The following is a 23,411-nucleotide window of genomic DNA, read 5'->3' as shown; positions in this document are numbered from 1 at the left end:
GACTGATTGAGAAGGTGATTGCAACCACCTGGGAATGGCCAATTGCCGCTGGGATCTGATTGGCCCGAAGCTCAGGTGAAGCACCTTTAAAACTAGACTGAGCCAGTCACTTCGAGGAGGAAGAAGAGGGACAAAGGACAACCTGGAGAGCGGTGTTACCTGTGGTCTGCCGAAAACTGATATCAACTTCAAATAAAGAAAACTCACAATACCCTTCCTGCATCTGGCTGAGTGAACTTTTACCAACTTTCCACCTGCTTGCTGTATCGCCGCACGACAATTGGTGGCAATGGTGGGATGGTTTCACCCTGCATGAAGAAGGTGGGATCGTTACGCCTTGCTGAAGTGGAAAAGATAAGAGGAAGCCGAGAGGAGGAAGGTGGGACGAGTAAGAATTTGTGTAGCACGGGCCAACCAAACTGGACTGAAGAGTTCTGAAGGGGATCAAGGAAACCAGAAGCTTGAGTTGCCCCAAGAAGATGCTGTTCTTCTTTTCCATGAGGCGTCTGACAGTTGCCAAGCCAAGGATGGAACTGAGCAGAGTGAGATGGAACCAGTGGTGAAGCCTAAGACTCAGACAAGAGGTGATGTTGATTGAACAGATCTAGAGATCAGATGCACCCAACAAGTAAGAATGGACATTTGACAGTCGATCTAGTTAACATTATCCTCCTCTGGGACCGCAGCCCATGGGGCGCTGACTCTCGAACAGCCAGGCCAACGAACCTTCGTCCCGCACAAGAAACTCCCAAGTTGGGTTACTTAACATGCCCAACCTCCACAGTTTCATCATCTAAGACAAGCTGCAATTCCCATGGTTTCTGAACCCAGAATTCCAGAAAGAAGCGGAAGATGCAGAACGTCAGAAGCTGGAAGAGGATCTCCAGCGAGAATAACGGCAAGAATTTATCAGGGAGAGATTGGCACCCTGGACAGAAGGTGTTAATATTGTTGCATATGGGATCAAGTAAGCTACTGGCAAAGTGGCAGGGCCCATACGCTGTGACTAGGAGAATAGGACCTGTCACATATGACTTTCTCTGCCCTGACAACAAATGTTATTGCTGATTATTTGACAAGAATGTCTGAACTCTGAGGAGAGGGGGTGAATGATGTCATGATGCTAAAAGAAATGTTAAATAATTTTGTGTGTTCTGGATTTTGGATGGGAGAAAGGTGCACATTTCTCCCCATCCAAAACAGAGTTGGGCGACCACTAATTGATTGAGACTGATTGAGAAGGTGATTGCAACCACCTGGGAATGGCCAATTGCCGCTGGGATCTGATTGGCCCGAAGCTCAGGTGAAGCACCTTTAAAACTAGACTGAGCCAGTCACTTCGAGGAGGAAGAAGAGGGACAAAGGACAACCTGGAGAGCGGTGTTACCTGTGGTCTGCCGAAAACTGATATCAACTTCAAATAAAGAAAACTCACAATACCCTTCCTGCATCTGGCTGAGTGAACTTTTACCAACTTTCCACCTGCTTGCTGTATCGCCGCACGACACTCAGTTTATTTGCACATTAACATTTTTCTCCTCACAATGTTTTAAATTCGTTGCTGCATAGTTGTCTCAAAACAAAAACAGTGATGTGTTGACAATTTCTCACAATGTTACGATTGTTTTTGTTAACCATTACGCATTCACGTAAGATCATACTTATAGCTTGAATGGATGTTTAGAAAAAAAACTTTCAACATTATTCTTGTCAATTTGTGACTCCTCCCAAAATGTTAAGGCGCACCTTCAAAGTACAGTGGGACCTTGGCTTACGAACTTAATTGGTTCCCAGACAGAGTGTGTAAGGCCAAAAGTGTGTATCCCAAAAATTCTGATTCTGATTCTGATTAAAATGAGAATAATCCGTTCCTAGGTCCCCATAAAAGCCAATTTTCTACTTTCTAATTTTCGAAGCCTTAAAACTACACAAAAGATACCTTAGGTTATTCATAATAAATGTGCTATAGTATTATGATTAAAGAAATAAACTACTGTACAATAAAGTCATTTTAATTACCTTTGTGATGGTCGTTAATGGCTTGATGGAATGGAGTGTCCGGTTTCCTCAGCATTAAACACTTGATGAGGAACATAGGCTTCTTTCACCATCAGGAATGATCCCTTGTAGGTGCTTTCTCTGTGATAATTTTATCTAGTTCCTCATCAATTGTGATCTGTTTAGCTGGGTTGATAGCTTTTTGCATCAAGTGTACAGATGACTTGTGCGTGTTATTTGTGGAGCCTGATTGATGGGATATTTAACCTTCCAATCTACACTCTGCTTTTGAACTATCAAAGTTGAAATGGGTCCAAATTTCACTGTTTTCTATCCATTTTCTCACCATTTTACTATTTTTTTTCACGTTTGTTATTTTTTTGTTTCAAGCTCTGTCCTCTTCCTTTCGTGTGTGTGTGTTTACTCACTCTCTCTCTGTCTGTCTGTCTCTTTAATGTTTAACCCCCCCTTCCCGCCTCTGCTGGGTTCTTGACCAATCACGTGGCTTTAACCGAATACGCCATTTTGTTTTTTGGAGAGCGGCATAACTCTGTCTGTCTGTAACCCCATCTCCCGCTGCTGCGTTCTTGACCAATCACGTGGCTTTAATGAATGACTGGGGGTGGGGAATAAAGGACAAAAAAAAGTCTGCTGCTATTTCCTTGTTTGGAGAACGGGCTCGTTCACGAACGACACATCACTCATTGTGGCAGCTCCGTGTGTATCCCGAAAATTAATTCGTATGCCAAGGTAAAATTTTCAGAAATGTAACATTCGTAAACCGAAAAGTTCATAAGCCAAGGGGTTCGTAAACCGAGGTCCCACTGTATAACATATTTATATATTTTTTTTCCCAAATATAAGGTGCACTGGATTATAAGGCGCATGGTTAGCTTTTGAAAAAAATTGAAGGCTTTTCGGTGCACCCTCTAATGCAGAAAATACGGTCATTAAATTCAAATATCACAGACACATATGTTGTGGTCCCCTCAACATCTGAAGAATCCTCGCTCACTTAGATAATGAATTTTGGGGAGTGTGATGTATTTTTCTTCTGTACTGATCTAAATATGACAAAGCGGCTCAAACAAATTAAAAACCTATGCTAGGAGCATGTCTGACAATGTCCAAGCGACATTTGTGAATCGGTGCCATTGAGCAACTAATCAATCAATCGCTCAATGTCAGGCAGCAGAGCCAGATGTGGAACAAACAGACGTGTGTATATATATATATAATATATATATATATATATATATATATAAATACAAAGAATCATTTGGCAACACAAAATTCCTACTTATTTCAAACCGATAAACACTTTAAGGCAAAAATTAGTGCATCCAAAAGATAGGCTGCCAAATGAAAAACAAAGTAATGTAGTTTATTCAATACATTGTAAGAATAAAAATTGTAAAGAGCAGTACATTGGGGAGACTAAACAAATTCTCAAAAAAAGACTATGAACATGGCAGGGATAATACTAGTGGGCCTCAATCGGCAGTGCATATGCACCTAAAAGCTAGCAACCACTCATTTGACGACAATGAGGTTAAAATCTTAGCAAAAGAACATAGATGGTTTGAAAGGGGAGTAAAAGAAGCATTTTTGATGAAACAACTAAATCCTTCATTAAACCGGTTTGGTGGGGTGAGGTTCAATTTGGATCGTTCATACAATAGCCTGCTTAGGCAACATAGGATTAGTAATACTGATGAGGTGATACTGGTCGAAATGGGGCAATCAGGTCAGTCGTTAGTCAGAACGACAGGAACTATCAGTGGACCAGCTGCAGTGGGTAGTCCTCTGCTCCCCCCGACCTGAGAGCAGGGACCTATCATAGAAGAATCCGGCACCGCCATTTCTGGACAGTAGGGATATATATGGGGCCTAAACTACCAGTAAGACTTTAGTTTGCTGACGAAGTTTCTTGGATAAGAAGCGAAACGCCCGACACCTTCAAAAAAAGTACAGATGACGGCTGAAGAAACCTTTTCATCGATAATGTACCTTACCTAATAAAATCATGAGAGTCATCGTCAGCAAGTCTTTTGGTACTGCATGTTCTCCAGCTGTGTGCAATTAGTCATTGCCATACGAACAGGAACTGACAAAGTATTCGTCAATATTCAGCGCACAGAACTCAAGGGAAGGGAAGTTGAAATATTTCGCTGACACTTTCGATGAGGGACACTGCAGAAATCCCAAGTTCAAAATTTGAACTCTGACCCCAAGTCATTGCCGCCCATCACAAGGTATTTTCTTCAATGTCTTCTCGTTGGCAGTATAATGACTGAGCTTGTGGGCATCATACTCATCGTTGCGATTACAATGGTCAATTGGTTAACATGACTGCCTCACTGCGCACAGTTTTGATTCCTCGGCCATCCACTTTAGAATGTGCATGTTTCCCACGTGGCTTTTCTGCGGATACTCCAGTTTCCTCCCACACTCCGAAAACATGCATGATCAGTAAATTGATCACTCTAAATCGTCCCGAAGACCAAGAATGTTTTTATCTTCATGCACTGCAGTTGTTTAGCAACAATTTAGTACATGTTTGCCATTTAGTACACGTTTATTTTAGGGTGTATTCCACGTCCTGACTGAAGACAGTTGAGATAGGGTCCAGCACACCCGCAAAGCCCGTGAGGCTAAAGTAGTTCAGATAATGGATGTTCTGCACTTATAGCATAAGCACGTATTGATGAGAAGGTTTCTTCAGCCGTCATCTGTACAAAAGTGAAGGTTTCGGACCTTTTGTACAGATGACGGCTGAAGAAACCTTCTCATCGATGGACCACTCCTGTACGACTGAGAGCTTACACAGACATAAGCACGTATTGTACATACTATTACTGCACTGCCTTGGTGATGTTTGTTTGCATCCTTCAGATGCATGTATCCATCGGACAAATACAGTACAGTAGTTTGACTCTGAAGTAAACTTGATGTATGTTACGTGTTTTCTGACTTTATGCCCGTGACCTCTGAACAGCGAGCACAGCGGCTACACAGCAAATTCCTCCGGAGTTGTCTGTTGCATTTCCGTGTTTACACTCTTGTTTTGTTTTATTGTTGGAGGGGGGAAGTGTGCACCGGGCTGATTAGCATCACTGTTTCCTCCTTTCCCATAACCCCCCAAAGACCCCCGGCGGGCCCCTTGTTTACTTGAAGAAATAAAAAATGGGCCTGTACCCGTGTGGACGTGCCCCCGAAAGCCCCCCCCCCCCCCCTAATATTCCCTCGCGGCGCTCCACACGTCACCCCCTTGCTTCACGCCTACCCAACTCCTCTTCTCCCACCACGAGCGCCAATCCCGCTCCTGTGACTTTCTTTCCTCTTCTCTCCTCTCTGCACAACCTCCTTCCCGCCCACTCACTTCTTACTTTCCACCATTTGATTACCCCCCTCCCCCCCCGCTTTGCCAAAACACCCACTCCCACCCCGCTGCCCGCCCTTCCGAGTGTCCAGCTGTCAAATCACATCAAATAAAACACAGGCCAATGGTCCCTGAGTGCCTGATCACAGCTGTGTGGACTAAATGGACGGACATTTTTAAAAGTACACTGATCTCAGAGGTGCTAAAGAGTTAATTTGTGTGTGTGTGTGTGTGTGTGTGTGTGTGTGCGTGTGTGTGTGTGTGTGTGTGTGTGTGTGTGTGTGTGTGTGTGTGTGTGTGTGTGTGTGTGTGTGTGTGTGTGTGTGTGTGTGCTGTGTATACGTGCATATGTATGTGTGTGTAAGCTTTGCTGGATGGGAGGATGCAGTAATACAATACTCAACAGAGTGCATGGTGGGAATTTAATGAATGAATCTGCGTCTACAGTGCATCCATGTCGGTCAATCACGAGCAAAACTGCATGTATTGGAATAGGTAGCCTGTTACAGTACACACACAGACACATACACATGTATGCACAGTGAGAGTTTTTACAAGGAAGGTTCACACCAGCGTGGGTGTCAGATAGTGTGAGTTTATTATGGTCCTGGGCTAGTTTAAACGTGACCATGGCATGGCTGTCGGCTCTCAAGAAGCACACTGTGACATCAGGCTCTGGGCCAACATGAGATGGTCCCCTCACATCCAACATCTGCTCTTGACTCTTTCTCAGACGATCAACATGTCACTTTCACACCTCCCCATTTTGTCTTCACAACGGGTGATTGGGGGCTGGAGTTTTGCGCTCTGAAGAGAGGTTTAAATTTTTTAGGACTTTCATTTTTTAAATTTCTATTCATCTGTCACCTTTTGCTTCAACAAGAGAAAATTTACAGTTCAACCTAAATTCTTGTAGTGGATTAGGGTGTTGTGTTTTGAATCAATACTTGCCATGCAAGTTTGCATCTATTCACAGTCCACACTTACAATATCCATGATAGATTTTCCTTCACATATCAGAGGGGCACTTATGCAAACCTTTGCCGTAAAACTGTAAACAAAAATAAAATTGACTCAGTATGATCCTATATTATGTCATCAATATTACTGTAAAATCAAACGCTCTATGGGAGAAAAAATAAAATCAGACCAGCACAGTCACATTTTCTCATTAAAGCGAGGTGCATTCCAGCGCAGATGTCAAAATCAAGGCAAATACAGACTGCCACTTAATTCTACCGAAATAAATCTTGTGCATCAACCTCCATAGTTCTCATCGTTCTTGTAGAAATCTAAACCGTAATTTCAGATGTAAAAATAATAAAATCACGTTTCAAGTGATTTTTGTTACTAAACCCCATTTTACAGTATCTTGGACCAAAATTTCACAAGTTGTTATCCTTGATGTCTGATTTCTGAGTCATTGATCCATCAGTTGTAGTAAGTATGTACCGTATTTTACGGTATATAAGGCGCACCGCATTATAAGTTGCACCTCCAATGAATGGTGTACGTATTTTCCAACCATTTTCCATATATAAAGAGCACCAGACTATAAGGCGCATCTTCAATATTTTGAAATTGTAATATATAAATAAATAAAGTTTTCCAAATATAACGCACCCCACATTATAAGGTACTACAGTAGAGGCTGAGGTTACACAATGCTTCTTCTACAGGGGGAAATGGAGTCGATGGTTGATGACAGTAGTTGCAAGACCTGTGGTGGCTCAATATTACTTCACATATAAGGCACATCTGTGTATAACGTGCAGGGTCATCTTTTGAAGAAAATTAAGGTTGTCTGGTGCACCTTATACACCAGAAAAAAAATGACATTTAATATGTAGCTTATTGCATTTTGATTGTAACTTGCCCAAAAATTCTTCTTCCAATGAGCTGAAGGTCAAAATACAGAATCCTCGACGGGCGCTAGAATACTCTTATTAGTATCTCCAGCTGGCTAGGAAGCTCCTCAAAATGCTGTGGAAATGGTCGAGGATTTAGGAGCAGAATCACCCCCCCCCCCCCCCCCCACCACCACCCACACAAAAGATCAGGTCGCAGCTAGGTCACTTTTTTCCACTTAGCAATGTTTATGTCAACTCTTTTGCGCTTGCAGCAACTAAGTGAAGGCTGCAGAGGAGTGTGTCTCTGGCAACAAACACCAGGAAATCCCATCAAACACACACACACATACACACACACACACAAACACAAACATGCATGCATACACTTGGATTGCTCAAGAGACCAAATCAGAGTCTTGGGAAAAAGATGCCCCCGCCCCTCCACGGACACACACACATATTAATTCCCGTCCTTCCTCTATCTTCACCCTGCATCTAACCAAGGGAGGTGACAGGAGAAAGCACCCCAGCGGCCTTACACTAACACTGTAGTGTGCGTCCCAGGCTGCCAGCATCAATCACGCTCGAGGATGAGAAGGAGCCAGAGTCAAATGCACTGGAAAGAATGTTCCAGTTTAAAATAAAACACTCATGACAAAAGAAAGAAAAAAGATATGGAAAAACCCAGGGAAAAGAAAAAGGCATGAGGGGGAGAGGCTGGTGGTGTGGGTTTTCTACTAAAGTCAATGCCCTGCGGTGGAGTCTCACCAACAACACATGCACAACAACAATGTGTGCACGTGGCACTGATAAAATAATCAAAATAATGACAAAGTGTGCGTGTGTGGGTCAGGGTTTCAAATTCTGTGAGACAAAGTCATTTCTTTGCTACGACTTGTTTATCCACAAGGAACTATTGTGTGAGGGGTGCACATTAATAAATAATGAACAACAGATGTCTGTTTTGTCTTTGTAGATGGAACGCATTTTTTTGGAGGAGATGGTGGGGTTGTTGACATGAATGATGAACAAAGGAAAAATTAGTTGTAAAAAGACTCGGTGCAGCTCCACCAATGTATATATTCATGTACTGTATATGTATGCGGCCTGCTACCTGAAGACAGCGGGGATAGGCCGCAGTGCCCCCGACTACCCTTGTGAGGATAAAGTGGCTCGGAAAATGGATGGATGAATGGATTTTACATAATTATTCAAATATTAGCTGAACATTTTATGCGAAGAAATTCGGAATTGTAAATGTTTGCGAAGAATCAAAACATGGAGATTGCAGTATTATATAATGAGTGTCAAGTTATAAAATTAGCCAAAAGTCATCAGTCAAAATAAATAAATAAAAGTTCTCCCAGGAGATTATTTTTTTTGTTTATTTGCATTTTTTTTACACATGAAAACATTTACAAGACCACATTTGTAATTGTATTTTATTTATAATAGTATCTATGCTTGTCTGTGACTGTCAAGTGTCCTTGAGAGGCGCTTAAAATAAAATGTATTATTATTATTATTATTATTATTATTATTATTATTATTATTATTATTATTATTATTATTATTATTATTATTATTATTATTATTATCTGAAAAATACAACATAAAACAAATTAGTTTTATTGTGTATTGTGTTTTATTGTGAGATCTCATTGTATACATCCTGGATGAACGATATCACAATATTTCATCTACTATATTTGACATTATTCATTAAAATAGGAATTGTAATTTAGAATATATGTTTATATTTTTTTCTGCAATTATGAATTTATTAAGTTGTTTTTGTTTTTTTCCTTGACAGCGCCAACTGTTCGTGCATTGAATTTCATACTATCCTAATTTGATTTTTAATGAGTTCATAGATATCCCTGTCCTCAGCAAAGGTCAAATAATGATTAAAGATGCCAATGGGGCATGCCTCTCCAATTATCAAAGTTTTGCCGGGAATCAACTTTGCTTTTAATCAACACAGTGAACACAAACATCAAATTTACAAACGTCATTTTACCAGTGACTTTTGGCGATAATATCTGAATCAGGAAAACAAAATAAATTTGCCAAAGACCTTAGATGTCTAAAGGGGCATTTTTTAAGTAGCATTTAGCCTCTCATGTGATGATGTGAAGTCTTGATGAAGCAAGAAATTACCATTTGAAAAGCTTGCGGCCAGTTCTTTTAATAGGATTTTTTTTCTGTAGTCAAGTGTTTTTAAATGGCTTCGTGACCAACGAACATTGCTTTTCTTCAGTGTGAAACCACATGCATCGCATTAAACGATGGTTGTGATTTATTCGAGGAGACAATCGAGGTTGCTGTTCTTTGGCTTTGATATCGTACAACATTGCGTTTGCTGAGTGTCACGGTGGCCGCAATGTTTCCCCAGCTTATACCAGATGACGCTGGCTTTCATTTCAGCTTTGGTTTTTGCCCAAACATCAATTGCTGCAGCAATTCCCAAAACAGACTTTAAAGAGCTGTGTGCTGTTGTAGTGACAGTTACCAGAGCAATTTAATCTGTCATTGGTATGATGGGATGTGGTGTTTTCTTTTGCTTGTTTTTTTCCCTCATGCCTTAACATAGATCACAGGTGTCAAATTCAAGGCCCGAGAAATCATTTTATATAGCCCGCGAAAGCATTTCAACTCCAATGAACAAACTCAGTGCACTGGCTTGCTCCTGTCAACGTCTTACCTGTTGGGCACATGTCATGCCCATTGGGGACCTCCTGCAGGGGCAGATGAGGGTTGAAGGGCTGTGACGGGTAGTACTGCTGTTGAGGTTGAACCGCAGCAAAGAGATGTAACTGGGGATCCATGGCGACACCTCCATTTTGTCTCTGGGTCCAAACAAGACATAATTTGAGACCGTCATTTATTGTGTTTTGTGGCAAGGTGGTTTATTTAACAAAGGACTAGGAGGGACATGAAATTCTTTGTGGATATCAGATCAGATCAGTTGAGAATCAGATCAGAAAGCCTTCAATAGTCCCACAATGGGGAAATTTGCAATCTACAGCAGCAAATTTGAAAGGGGCTGGGGGGTGAGAAGATAAAAACAAAGACTGAAATGTATATATAAAAATATAAAATGTATATATGAAATGTACATATATATATAAAAAAAAAATCCTCGTCTCACCCACCATGGGTGGTGTCTGTCCCCATTACAGCTCGGGTCCTCTACCAGAGGCCAGGAAGCTTGAGGGTTCTGCGTAGTATCCGTGCTGTTCCCAGCACTGCGCTTTTCTGGACCGAGATATCCGATGTTGTTCCCGGGATCTGTTGCAACCACTCGTCGAGTTTGGGGGTCACTGCCCCAAGTGCTCCGACCACCACAGGCACGACTGTCACCTTTACCTTCCAGGCTCTCTCCAGCTCCTCTCTGAGCCCTTGGTATTTCTCGATTTTCTCATGTTCCTTCTTTCTGATGTTCCCATCACTCGGGACCGCTACATCCACGACAACGGCTTTCCTTTCCCCTTTATCTATGACCACGATATCTGGTTGGTTGGCCATTACCATCTTGTCAGTCTGTATCTGGAAGTCCCACAGGATTTTTGCTCGGTCATTTTCCACCACCTTGGGAGGTGTTTCCCATTTTGACCTTGGGGTTTCCAGTCCATACTCCGCACAGATGTTTCGGTAGACTATGCCAGCCACCTGGTTATGGCGCTCCATGTAGGCTTTCCCTGCCAGCATCTTACACCCTGCAGTTACGTGTTGGATTGTCTCAGGTGCTTCTTTGCACAACCTACACCTTGGGTCTTGTCTGGTGTGGTATATCCCTGCCTCTATGGCTCTGGTGTTCAGGGCCTGCTCTTGGGCAGCCAGGATGAGTGCCTCTGTGCTGTCCTTTAGGCCAGCCCTCTCTAGCCACTGATAGGACTTCTTGAGATCAGCCACTTCTGCTATGGTTCGGTGGTACATCCCGTGTAGGGGCTTTTCCTCCCATGATTGTCCCTCTTCCAGCACCTCATCCTCTGTTCCCCATTGACTGAGACATTCTCTGAGTACATCATCCGTTGGAGCCTTCTCTTTGATGTATTCATGGAGCTTGGATGTTTCATCCTGGACAGTGGCTCTCACACTCACTAGTCCCCGGCCTCCTTCCTTACGGCTTGTGTACAGTCTCAGGGTGCTGGACTTGGGATGGAACCCTCCGTGCATGGTGAGGAGTTTTCGGGTCTTAACATCCGTGGTCTGAATCTCTTCCTTTGGCCACCTTATTATTCCTGCAGGGTATCTGATCACTGGCAGGGCATAGCTGTTTATTGCCCGGGTCTTGTTCTTGCCATTGAGCTGGCTTCTGAGGACTTGCCTCACCCGCTGGAGGTATTTGGTCGTAGCCGCTTTCCTTGTTGCTAATTCGAGGTTGCCATTGGCCTGTGGTATACCGAGGTACTTGTAGCTGTTTTCAATGTCTGCTGTTGTTCCTTCAGTGAGTGAGACCCCTTCAGTGTGGACTACCTTGCCCCTCTTAGTCACCATCCGACTACATTTCTCCAGCCCGAATGACATTCCGATATCACTGCTGTAGATCCTGGTTGTGTGGATCAGGGAGTCTATGTCCCTTTCGCTCTTAGCATACAGCTTGATGTCATCCATGTAGAGGAGGTGACTGATCGTAGCTCCATTTCTGAGGCGGCATCCATAGCCTGTCTTGGCGATTATCTGGCTGAGGGGGTTCAGTCCTATGCAGAACAGCAGTGGGGAGAGTGCATCACCTTGGTATATGCCACATTTGATGGACACTTGCGTTAGTGGCTTGCCATTGGCTTCAAATGTGGTTTTCCACATCCTCATCGAGTTTGCAACGAAGGCTCTCAGGGTCCTGTTGACCTTATACAACTCCAAGCATTCATTGATCCATGTGTGTGGCATCGAGTCATATGCTTTCTTGTAATCAATCCAGGCTGTGCACAGGTTGGTATGTCGGGACCTGCAGTCTTGAGCGACTGTTCTGTCAACCAGCAGCTGATGTTTGGCACCTCTAGTATCTCTACTAATGCCTTTCTGTGCTTTGCTCATGTATTGATCCATGTGTCCACTTATCTTAGCCGCAATGATGCCTGACATGAGCTTCCATGTTGTGGAGAGACAGGTTATTGGCCGATAGTTGGAAGGAACTGCACCCTTTGAGGAATCCTTCATGATCAGGATTGTTCGCCCTTCGGTTAGCCATCCTGGGTGAGTCCCATCCATCAGCAGCTGGTTCATTTGTGCTGCTAGGCGCTCGTGGAGAGCTGTGAGTTTCTTTATCCAGTAGGTGTGGACCATATCCGGGCCTGGTGCCGTCCAGTTTTTCATACCTGAGACTCTTCCTTGTATATCTGCCGCTGTGATGGTAACTGGGTTCTGTTCAGGGAGGTTGCTGTGCTCCTCTTTCAGAGTCACCAGCCATTGTGCACTGCTGTTATGTGCGACCTCCTTCTCCCATATGCGTTTCCAGTATCTTTCAGTTTCCAGCCTTGGAGGGTCTGCTCTGCTGTTAGAACCCTGCCACTGAGCGTACACTTTCGCAGGTTGTGTTGCGAACAGCCTGTTTATTCTTCTGGCCTCATTCTCTTTCGTGTACCTCTTTAGGCGACTGGCCAAGGCCTGGAGCCTTTGTTTGGCAGTTTCGAGTGCTTCAGGTATGGTTATCTGCATGTACCTCTTGGGTATTGGCCTTTTATTCACACCTCTCTGGGTCTCCGTCAATTGACTCACATCTTTCCGAGCCGCCTTGATCTTGGCCTCCAATCGTCTTTTCCATGGTGGGTAATGAATCTCGTGGCTCTCATGGTTGCTCTTGTAGCCAAGCATGTCTAGGATCACTGATGCTGAGGTGTATATCAGCTCATTGGTTTCCGTGATCGTTCCGGTCGGGATCGTTCTCAGTGCTGCATTCACAGTTTCCATGAGACTTTCAGGTGGTACTTCACATAGCCGTTGTAATAGGTGCCTTCGTTGCCCAGTTTTCATTCTTGCCATGATCTTATCTCTCAGGTCATTTGCTGCCTCGCTCAGCATTTCATTTATTGGGGCTGGCTTCCCAATCTCATTATTCATTGGGGCTTGCCTCCCAATCTCTGGTTGAACCTCTTCCTGTGATGTGGCAGCCTGGGGCCCTTCACCTCGGAATTTGTGTTGTACCTCATCAATCTCAAGTTGTGATAGCAATTGCCGTTTGTGGATATTGGAACACTGAGCTACTAGTTGTTTCGTGGTCAACCGTGACTGTGGGTTTCCAAGTAACCATTCAGCCCCCATTCTCCGCATGTAACCCCTCTGACTAGGGTTGCTTGAGTAGTAGCATTCCAACAGAGCCATGTTATCGCATCTCGTCCATCTACGCTTTGTTCCAGGGTGCTCTGGTTCCCCAGCACCTGACGCAGACCTTGTTTGGCCGGGCGACGTCTGAGCCGGCATGTCATTCCATTTATTGTCTCTCATCATTGTATGAGGTAGGCATTAGCGTGAAGGGTCTTGCCCAAGGACCCACACTGGATGATGTCATTGTGCTCATTTCTGCTCATTTTCTCTGCCACAAGTGGGATTCAAACCCTCGTCTCCCATATGCCAAACCGATGCCTTATCAACTGAGCTATCCAGCTATATATACATATATATATATATATATATATATATATATATATATGTGTGTGTGTGTGTGTGTGTGTGTGTGTGTGTGTGTGTGTGTGTGTGTGTGTGTGTGTGTGTGTGTGTGTGTGTGTGTGTGTGTGTGTGTGTGTTTGTGTGTGTTATCATGGTATTTTTTTTAGAAATCAGGTAATTCAAGCCCGAAAGGCACAGATATACTGTACATACTACAGGCAATGCATCATTGTTGTTGTTGTTGTTATTTTTTTGTTTTTTGTTTTTTTCGTTTGGACTTGGACTGGATGACAGAGTGACTGACAATCTGATAAGCGTCCCCTGTACAAGCACAGCGGCACTTATCAGTAGCCAGTGGCCAGCTTTATGGATGGCTACCATAGTGGAGGATGGTAGGACAATTTATGAGACCCTTTAATGTCTGAGTGGGATGTAGCCATCTCGTATCAGTGCAGTCAGCCAACAGGGAAAGTTGGATCGCATGAAGGCCCACACGATGTTGGGTGGAGGTGAGAAAAGAGGAGTTGAGATAACGCAATGCTTTTAAATGCAGAGGTCAGTGAATATGTTGGAAAAAGAATTAACATGACTCATGCAGTGGTCATGTTAATTCAAGTTCTCCCTGTACCTGCGTAGGGTTTTTCCGGGTATTCCGTTTTCCTCCCAAACTCCCAAATAATGGATGGCAGGCGAATGGAGCACACCAAATTATGCCAGGGTGTGAGTATAAGAGCAAATAGAATGGGTCTCTGTTTGCCATGAAATTGGCTGGCAACCTGTTCAGGGTGTACTCCGCCAACTGCCCAAAAATAGCTGATCCATGTTAAGAAACAGTTTTATTTCCAACATAAATTTCTTGTTGTTTTCAGCATGCCAGCGACACTTGTGACGATATGACAATTGAAAAATGGATGGATGGGGAAGGGAAAATGCGCTTTTTTTAATTAGTGTACTATCTTTGTGACTGCTTTATTTCCTGTATATGATAGCTGTCCATGTTAGGTGCTTTAATACAGCTTCAGCTGTTGTTAAAGGGCTTTATATATCAATATGTATTTGTCTTGTATTGTATTGTATTGTATATCATCCACAACACGAACCACGAGCACTGCAGCCCCGCAGGGATGCGTCCTCTCTCCATTGCTCTTCTCTCTCTGCATGAACGACTGCACCTCAACGCACCCAGCTGTCAAATTCATAAAGTTTGCAGACGACACCACGGTCATCGGTCTCATCAAAGACGGCGACGAGTCTGCGTACCGACAACAAGTGGAGCAGCTGGAGCTCTGGTGCAGCCGTCACAACCTGGAGCTGAACACGCTCAAGACAGGTGAGATGATCGTGGACTTCAGGAAACATTCATCACCACAGCTATCCCTCACACTATCCAAATGCCTTGTGTCAACCGTTGAGAACTTCAAGTTCCTGGGAATCACAGTCTCCCAGGACATGACGTGGGAGGTCAACACCAACTCTATCCTGAAAAAGGTCCAACAGAGAATGTACTTCCTGAGGCTGCTAAAGAAGCATGGCCAGGAGGTGCTGCAACATTTCTACACGGCTGTCATCGAATCCATCCTGTGTTCTTCCATCACCGTTTGGTTCGGGGCCGCCACAAAATTGGACAAAATCCGACTTCAACGGACAGTTAGGACGGCGGAAAAAAAATCATTGGCACCGCCCTACCCACTCTCGAGGACTTGCACACTGCAAGAATCCAAACTAGGGCGCGGAAAATCCTACTGGACCCTCCTCACCCTGCCCACCACCTTTTCCAGCTACTCCCCTCAGGCAGGCGCTACAGATCCATGCGCACCAAATCCAGCAGACATTTAAACAGCTTCTTCCCCCAAGCCATTAACTCTTTGAACTAATTGAACTCTTTCAACAGTAGCCAAAATGGAACTGTATAGTGCCACTTAGCAGTTTTTTTGACGACGATACTAGTGCAGCGTGTTCTACCGGAAACAAATTCCTTGTGTGTTCTACATACTTGGCAATAAAGATGATTCTGATTCTGATCTGATTCTGATTGTATTGTATTGTATTGTATTGTATTGTATTGTATTGTATGTTACTATTTCAGAAATCATTCTTAAACAATTTATAAATAAATTCTGTATTATTTACGGACTTTTACTCTTGGTTTTCTTTCGATACTTTGTATTTTTTCTCTTCAAATGATTTTGATGTTTTCGATTTTGTTCCTGCTGACTTTATTTTAATACAATTTATTTATTATTTATTATTTATTTATTTTAATCAAACAAAACCTCCTGCTCCCTCCTGCCTGCTTTTTGGGATCCACACCCACCATCACCACCTTGCAAACCGTGACGGAATGACCCGACCAACCATCGGATCCCGCTGGTACAACGGATCGGTCTCGTTTCCACCCTGTGCCTGGCAGTCAACGTACATGTCGAGCCGATGCTTCGTCGCATGATTGTGTGAAAAGGTTCACACTCACGTCCACGACAAGCGGTGCCGCTTGCACGTCCATGTCAGGTCAAGACCTCCTTCCAGGTGGCCGTCCAGGGTGACACTCGGTGTCTGGGTGTCTGGCAGTGCACGACCACGTCCAGCCACGCTGTCGTCGTGCATGTTGAATTGAGTCGCAACCACAACGAGCCGTACAAGGTCCACGTCCACGTCATTCCGAGACCCCACTCACCGCTGGATCCCGGAGCTGCTATGGACTGGTCCCGTTTCCCCGGTGCCGGGCAGTTCGCGTCCACGTTAGTCCACGCCGCGTCGAGTTTGAATTGAGTCACTCGACGAGCCGTAACGTCCACACCATCCGGTCGAGACCCGTTCCCATACGGCTGTCCGGGGTGCCACTCTGCGCCTGGCAGTGCAACGTCCACGTCGCGCCATGCGTCGTCACGTGATCGTGCGAGAAGGGTCGCACACACATCCACGACGATCCATGCCGAGTCTTCGTCCACGCCAGGCTGAGTCCCGTTCCCATCAGGCCGCCGCCCATCATATGCTGGAGAGGCAACGGTTGCCATCTCCACCATCGTTTCCTGGCGAGTTGGACGTTTTTGGGAGACTGTTGGGACTTCTGGAGTACTGTAATGGTCTGGTTGGCGACCGACGGGTGGCGCTATCGGCCCCGCCTACACCTGCACAGGTGCTGGTCGTCCCGATCAGTGGCAGCCTGCCACGTTCGGATTGGCGACCAACGGGTAGCGCTGTCATCCCTGCCTGCAGCCTCGCAGGTGCTGGTCGTTACAATCAGTGGCAGTCAAAAGGACTCCCGGCACTACCATTCGGTGTCGGGTCATTGTTGTAGGATTTGTATACTTTGTATGCAATTGTATGCATTGTATGCTATGCATGTGTTTGTTTCACCTTGGCGGACTTTTAATCTTGGTTTTCTTTTGATATTTTGTATTTTTTTGTTCAGATGATTTTGATGTTTTAGATTTTGTTCCTGCTGACTTTATTTTAATACAATTTGTCGAACACAACCTCCTGCTCCCTCCTGCCTGCTTTTTGGGATCCACAACCGCCATCACCACATTGTAAACCGTGACAGGTGTACAGTTTTTTCAAACTTTTTTTCCATATAAAAGGCGCACCGGACTATGAGGTGCACATTCAATGAATGAACTAAGTTTTTTTTATTTAATATATAAATCTATAAAAGTTTTCCAAATATAAGGCACACCACATTATATGGCGCTACAGTAGAGGCTGGGGTAACGTACTACTTCTACAGAGTAGAGGAAGTTGCTGCTGACAGTAGTTGTGACACCTCAATATTACTTCACATACAGGATAAGGTGCATCTGCATGTAAGGTGCACAGTCATCTTTTTAAGAAAACGAGCGCTTTTGGGTGAGCCTTATACACAAGGAAATACGGTAAAAGTAATTTCTACTGAATGTTTGTGAGACTACTGCTGCTGAGAGATGCGAGCAAAACAAATGTGGTGTCTGATGATGAGGCTCATCCATTCAAACAAGTTTGCGCTGGATTCACCTTCTGACCAAGGTTGGCCTCATATGAAAGTGTTTCAATTCCAAAGGTGAACCTCACCACCTGAGCCAATTAGGACCTGCAGAGACGTAACCTTATATGTTTTCGATCAGAGCGGCGTGGGGTTCCATTAGCATATAACCTTCGTCTTTTATCCTAATGTGCTGAAGCTCTGCATACAAATGGAGGCATTTGCGTTGCTGCTCCTTGGCCTGCACCCTTCAAACGTTCACCTGCCAGGAATCCCAATGTTCCCAGCTACAGTCCTTCCGTCTTATTTGGAAAGAACTGCATCCAAGATACTGAATGGGTGGCTTAGCAAAGCAGAGTCAGAGATGCTCCGACTCCAATTGGACAAGTTAGTTCAAGGTCAGAGGCTCCTTGGTACCGTCACAGGCGCCAAAAGAGAATTACACGTCGATTCTTGTGTCACACAGATGAGCGTGCAAAGGCAATGAAGAAATCTTTGACCAAATCACAAATCCCACCATGTGCAGAAATATGGAAAGCCATGTCATACATGAGAAAGAACGGGAAAAATAATTCTGAAATGCAGAGTTGAAAACACCCCACTCACTTTCTGGCCAGTAATCTCCTCACCCTCCCAGTTAGTTGGCTGTGTGGTAGGTAGTCTGAAGTAATTTATGAGAGGGGAGAAGAGATGTGGGAGTCTTTTGTCCATTGTGGCCAGACGGTCACAGGGGTGAAGGGCTGGATAGGAAGAAACTGGATCCACGTAGTAACTCATCACGGACACTGAGGACAGCAGAAGCTGGGCCTGTTGAAGGGATCAACACGGCCACGAATGAAGCAGTGAGAGGTAAGTCATCAATCACATACTGTTTATACTTTGTGTGTGGTGCTTGTGTGCACGTGTGTTTATGTGTGCGTATGTGTGTGTTTGTTTATGAGTAAATGTTATACATGAGGGTGGGAGGTGGGAAGAATGAGACAAGGGATTGTCTGCTTTTCCCTTGTTAAGGAAAAAAAATATTAGTCCTAATTCTATCGGTAGTGTAGTGGTTCACATAACATTGGATTAGTTTCCTTTTAAATTCCTATCCACTGTCGCCCTATGATTTATTTATTATTGTATCTATGCTTGTCTGTGAATGTAGTGTCATTGAGCGCTTTGAAAGGCGCTTAAAATAGAATGTATTAGTATTATTATTATTATTATTATTATTATTATTATTATTATTATTGACTGGCAACCAGGAGTCAATGTTTTTCACCCCAAACCCACTGGGATGGGCCCATATTGTCAATAAGATAAGGACCACACAAAATGCATCAATGAAAAAGGTCATTGTTCCATGAAAGTGGGTTGGAAATTGATTTGGAAGAATAACCTTTCATCATGTTTTTTTTTTCTCGGTCAGATATGGCTGCTATATTGTAGAGGTGGGGTGAATATTTTGCTCTTAGAGTGCCGCTTACATTAATTACTGTGTGTATGTGTGTTAAAAAGATGGAGTCATCCAATGTTAGTAACAAATGTGAGCTGGCTAACATATTACAAGCACATGATTTGTATGATTGGCTCATATCCAAATTGCTGAACAGGGGGGAACAAATCAATGCTGAAGGAACTAAAGAAATGTGGTTTCATGATGAAAAGCTGTAATGGATTCCAGTAAGTTGTCATGAGTGCCATGTGTATTTTAGCTGTCAGAATGACATGGTAAATTGAGTGATAATCATATTCATTGCTTTACATTGTCAGCTATCCGTCCAAATCATTTAACTCATTCACAGCCATTCATTAATTTATTTGAGAATTGAAAATATGATGTAGATCGCCATTCCCAAATTTGTTCAAATTTTGGTTTTTTTTTTCTTGTTTGGGTGCTGATAAAGCGCTGGCCATGGCTTCTGGCAATATTTCCTTCCACTAGGGGGCAGCATGTCTCTTTTTTCCATGTTAGCGCTTTGTTCCAACTTTAGCTGTTGTTAAAGCGCTGTCTCAACCAATATGTATGTATGTATGTATTGTATTTTGCCAACCTCATTTCAAGCTCATATAACTCAAGACCCATAAAAATTAGTAATAAACCTTTTTTTCTGATAAAAGAAGAGAGTCTATTATTTATTTATATAGCCCGTTGTTTGGCTGATTAGCGCGTCTACCTCACAGTGCACAGGCACATGGTTTGAAGCAAGTTCCAGCCTTCCTGAATGGAGTGTGCGTGTTCTCCCTATCCTTGTGTGGGTTTTCTCCCACACTGCAAAAAAAGCAGGGCAAGTTAATGGAACACTGCAAACTGTCCCTTGGTGTGTGTGTGTGAGCATGGATGGTATGTGTGCCCTGCCATTCATTCAGTGGCAGATTACGCCCTTTTGGTCACCACTCAATTGCAATGCAAATCGACAAATAAATCTTGACAGGCAGATTAACACCTAATGACAATTCAACACATTCCTTTTTGTGTGCATTAGCGTGTGTATCGAAATGATTCCACTGTGCTGCCTCACTCAATCGTGTATTGTTATAATGATAAAAATAAAAATCAATGGATTGCTTGATTTATGATACAGGATCGGTCTAACAGTAGCAGTCAATTAGCCCCATGGTCCGGGGAGAATAGTGTAACAGCTAGAGACTCTAAATGTAACCAAATGTGCTCCAGAAACTGTAATATTAAACAGTGCTCAGAACATCACAGTTGCAAATCGTCAACTACACACCAGTCCACTCTCTTGGCATATTTGGAGAACTTCCTCTCCTTTGTGGATTCATATAATCTTCCCACACAATTTGCTTTCATTAGTGGCATTGTTTATTTGAAGGACTATCAAATACCACAGGTGGAAAAGAAGGCATGCACTGACACCACAATGCATTCTTTTCACATCAAAAAACACAAACAAGGCGCAACGCCACATGTGGTTTGACAGCCGCTGGCCCGTTGAGGTAAGATGAGAGCGCACAACACTTAAAGATGTTCAAGAGTCATTTGGGTCACTCGGAATAACGATGCACAATTACTTATCTCATTCAAACATCGCATACGCTACATCCGGAACTACTTTGCCTATCAGCACTTGACTTTAGTTACGAAAGTGTGTTTTAACTTTATTGCCCATAATGAATCCAACCGAGGTCGCAATAGATAAATAGACAAATAAGTAAATAAGTACATCGTTTTGAAATCGTGCTGTTGTTTAAATGGCATTAAGCAACAACGTAAATATTAGGGGGGAAAGAGCTACATGAAAAACAAAAAGGACGAAAAACTTTAGCCCGAACACTTTCGGTTTGATTTATCATGTCACCCCCCCCCCCCCCCCCCAAAAAAAAAAAAAAAAAATCGAATAAATCGAGTGACTTTCTTCACCGATGCTAAACCACAGATATCACAAATAATCACATCTTACCAAATGTATTTTTAGAAGATGCCGACTTGAGAGACTTGAGAGATGCGCTACCTGCTCTGAGCGAGTCCCGGTGAGAAAGAAGCAGGAATATTCGACACGCACGTAGTCCCTCCCTCGACAATAACGGCAATCCTCTCCAAATCCTCTTTTTCCCTTTTAAGCGTGGATTCATGCACTTCACTTGCAAAAGCTGCCCTTAAGCGCACAGGAGTCAACATATGAGCGGTATATGGTGAAGGTGGACCAGGATAATTTTATTTTAAGCAACAGGCTGTATCGAAACCAGCCAAATGCTGTATTAGGTACAGCGAGTAAAAACGTCAGGCGAACAGGTGTTTAGTCTCACGGATTTTATTTTTGCCGATTGACCAAAACCAGAATACTTTTTTTGTGGAAAAGATTTACCAAGCCATTTTAAGACACCTAACAGACACAAAGAAAGGAAAGTATGCCTAAATGATGAGCGTCATGGTCATAACTGTGCTGAAAGTGAACTTCCTAACCTTTATTGATTCGGGTTTTAATTTGAATGTGTTTACTTGAATGTGTTCAGGATTGCAGAGTGCAAGAAAATATACAGAGATGATGGTGATGCCGTATTTTTTCATGTGAAGGTTCAGCACCCCTGTATCAAACCTCCAGAAATAAATAATTGTAGTGTGACTTTGACAAGTGTGCACACGCCTGCGCTTGTTCAATATCAAGTGTATAGTATGTGGCATATCATCATATCCACGCAAACCCCTGACCCCAACCAGCACATGAATGTTGAAGCAGTCTCCTGCGAAATGAGAAATTTGCTTCAGCATATCTTCAAGCCACCTGCTCATCCTTGATAGGGACTGGGTTTATCTCTCCATTCACTTATTTTTCACTTTATTTGTTTTGTTACTCACACACCATACAGTTCTCGGATATGGACCACACTGCGCCTCTGTCACCGTCCCGCTGAGCACTTGTGATGCATCTGCAACACCTTGCTGCTCCATGATAAATCTCTGACCTCTCGGTTCAACATTTGTTTGAATTAGAAAGTGCATGCTTCAAATCTTTGACGACCACTACGCTGAACAGTAAATCTTTGGATGTGGTGGGACAGCGACCTGCGTCTGGAAGTGGAAGACTTTAATACGGGGGCGAGGGGCGTCAAGTACACGATGAGAGGCGCGAAGAAGCACGAGAAGGGGTTGAGGCTGGATTTTCTTTCAAGACCCCTCTTGGATTTTGATGGGCTTCAGCAGTCATGTGGGGCCCTCGGGGGACACACATGGGCAACACATCGGAGGCCAAAAAAAAAGCGGGGCTGTGACTTATTGCGATGTGGAGAGCCGAGCACGCTCCTGTGTTAAGACAAAATTGAATAAAAGCAAGGATGAATGTTGGCCAGCTCTGCGGCAATACTGTTTCAATTAGATGGCTCAGCAGTTCAAAGTGCGCTTCTGCTCCGTATGAAGACCCTCTCAACACGATGCCCCCATGCTTTCTCCTGCCGCCACTTTATCCCTGCCATCTTTGTTCCCGGTTTTCGTTATCTATGCCTTTGTTCGTATTTTCCTATGAACATGAAAGTGACGCGAGGCGATCAACCGTCAAATCGGAAGGTGGGAACATGGAATAATTTAATGATTAACCTATTTCACGCCGCTGAATGAGGTGCATTCATATGATCAGAATTTACGACAGGTTACAGGGAATGGAAAGTGCCAGAATGCTATGGAAATTAGTATGATCGTGACGACGATTAAGATGTTAGACAACAAAACACAGTTAATTCTTTTGGGGAAAGATACAGCCCTCTCTTCAAACATTAACGTGCTAAAGGCCATCGAGATATTTGAATGATGAGCTCCAGTGCACTGGTGGACATAGGTCTGAAAATGGTGAAGCCGCCATGAAAAATGTTCATATGTTGCTGGATGGTTTACCAAGGAAAAGGTTTCTTTAGCCGTCATCTGTACTTCTTTGAGGGTGTCAGACATTTTCCTCCTAATCCTAAGAGCTTTGTCAGCGAACTAAAGATGTGCTGGTAACCCCGGCCCTATATACATATATCCCTAATGGAGAGTTACCAGCACAACTTTCTTTCACTAGTATATCCCTATATACATATATCCCTAATGGAGAGTTACCAGCACAACTTTCTTTCACTGGCAAAGCTCTTCGGATGTGGAGCGAAACGTCCGACACCTTCAAAGAAGTAGAGATGA

General features: G+C 43.6%; 1 protein-coding gene across 1 annotated transcript in view; it reads right to left on the bottom strand.

Annotated features, from left to right (window-relative positions):
* The window catches only part of ets1 (ETS proto-oncogene 1, transcription factor), a 52,130-nt gene extending 30,836 nt beyond the window's left edge, over positions 1 to 21,294 (bottom strand). Inside the window, exons 1-3 of the mRNA XM_089013961.1 lie at positions 21,205 to 21,294; positions 18,404 to 18,604; positions 9,935 to 10,079 (exon numbers count right to left, since the gene is read on the bottom strand). Coding sequence (XP_088870087.1) covers positions 9,935 to 10,079; positions 18,404 to 18,574 — 316 coding nt within the window. The 5' untranslated portion in view covers positions 18,575 to 18,604; positions 21,205 to 21,294. The remainder of the gene's footprint in view (positions 1 to 9,934; positions 10,080 to 18,403; positions 18,605 to 21,204) is intronic.
* Between the last annotated feature and the right edge of the window lie 2,117 nt (positions 21,295 to 23,411).

Source organism: Hippocampus bargibanti, linkage group LG14, assembly GCF_051943395.1.
Source record: "Hippocampus bargibanti isolate YZ-2025 linkage group LG14, ASM5194339v1, whole genome shotgun sequence".
In the NCBI taxonomy this organism is placed as follows: Eukaryota; Metazoa; Chordata; class Actinopteri; order Syngnathiformes; family Syngnathidae; genus Hippocampus; species Hippocampus bargibanti.
Note: the sequence above shows the minus strand (reverse complement) of the source record. Positions and strands in the feature narration are given on the sequence as shown.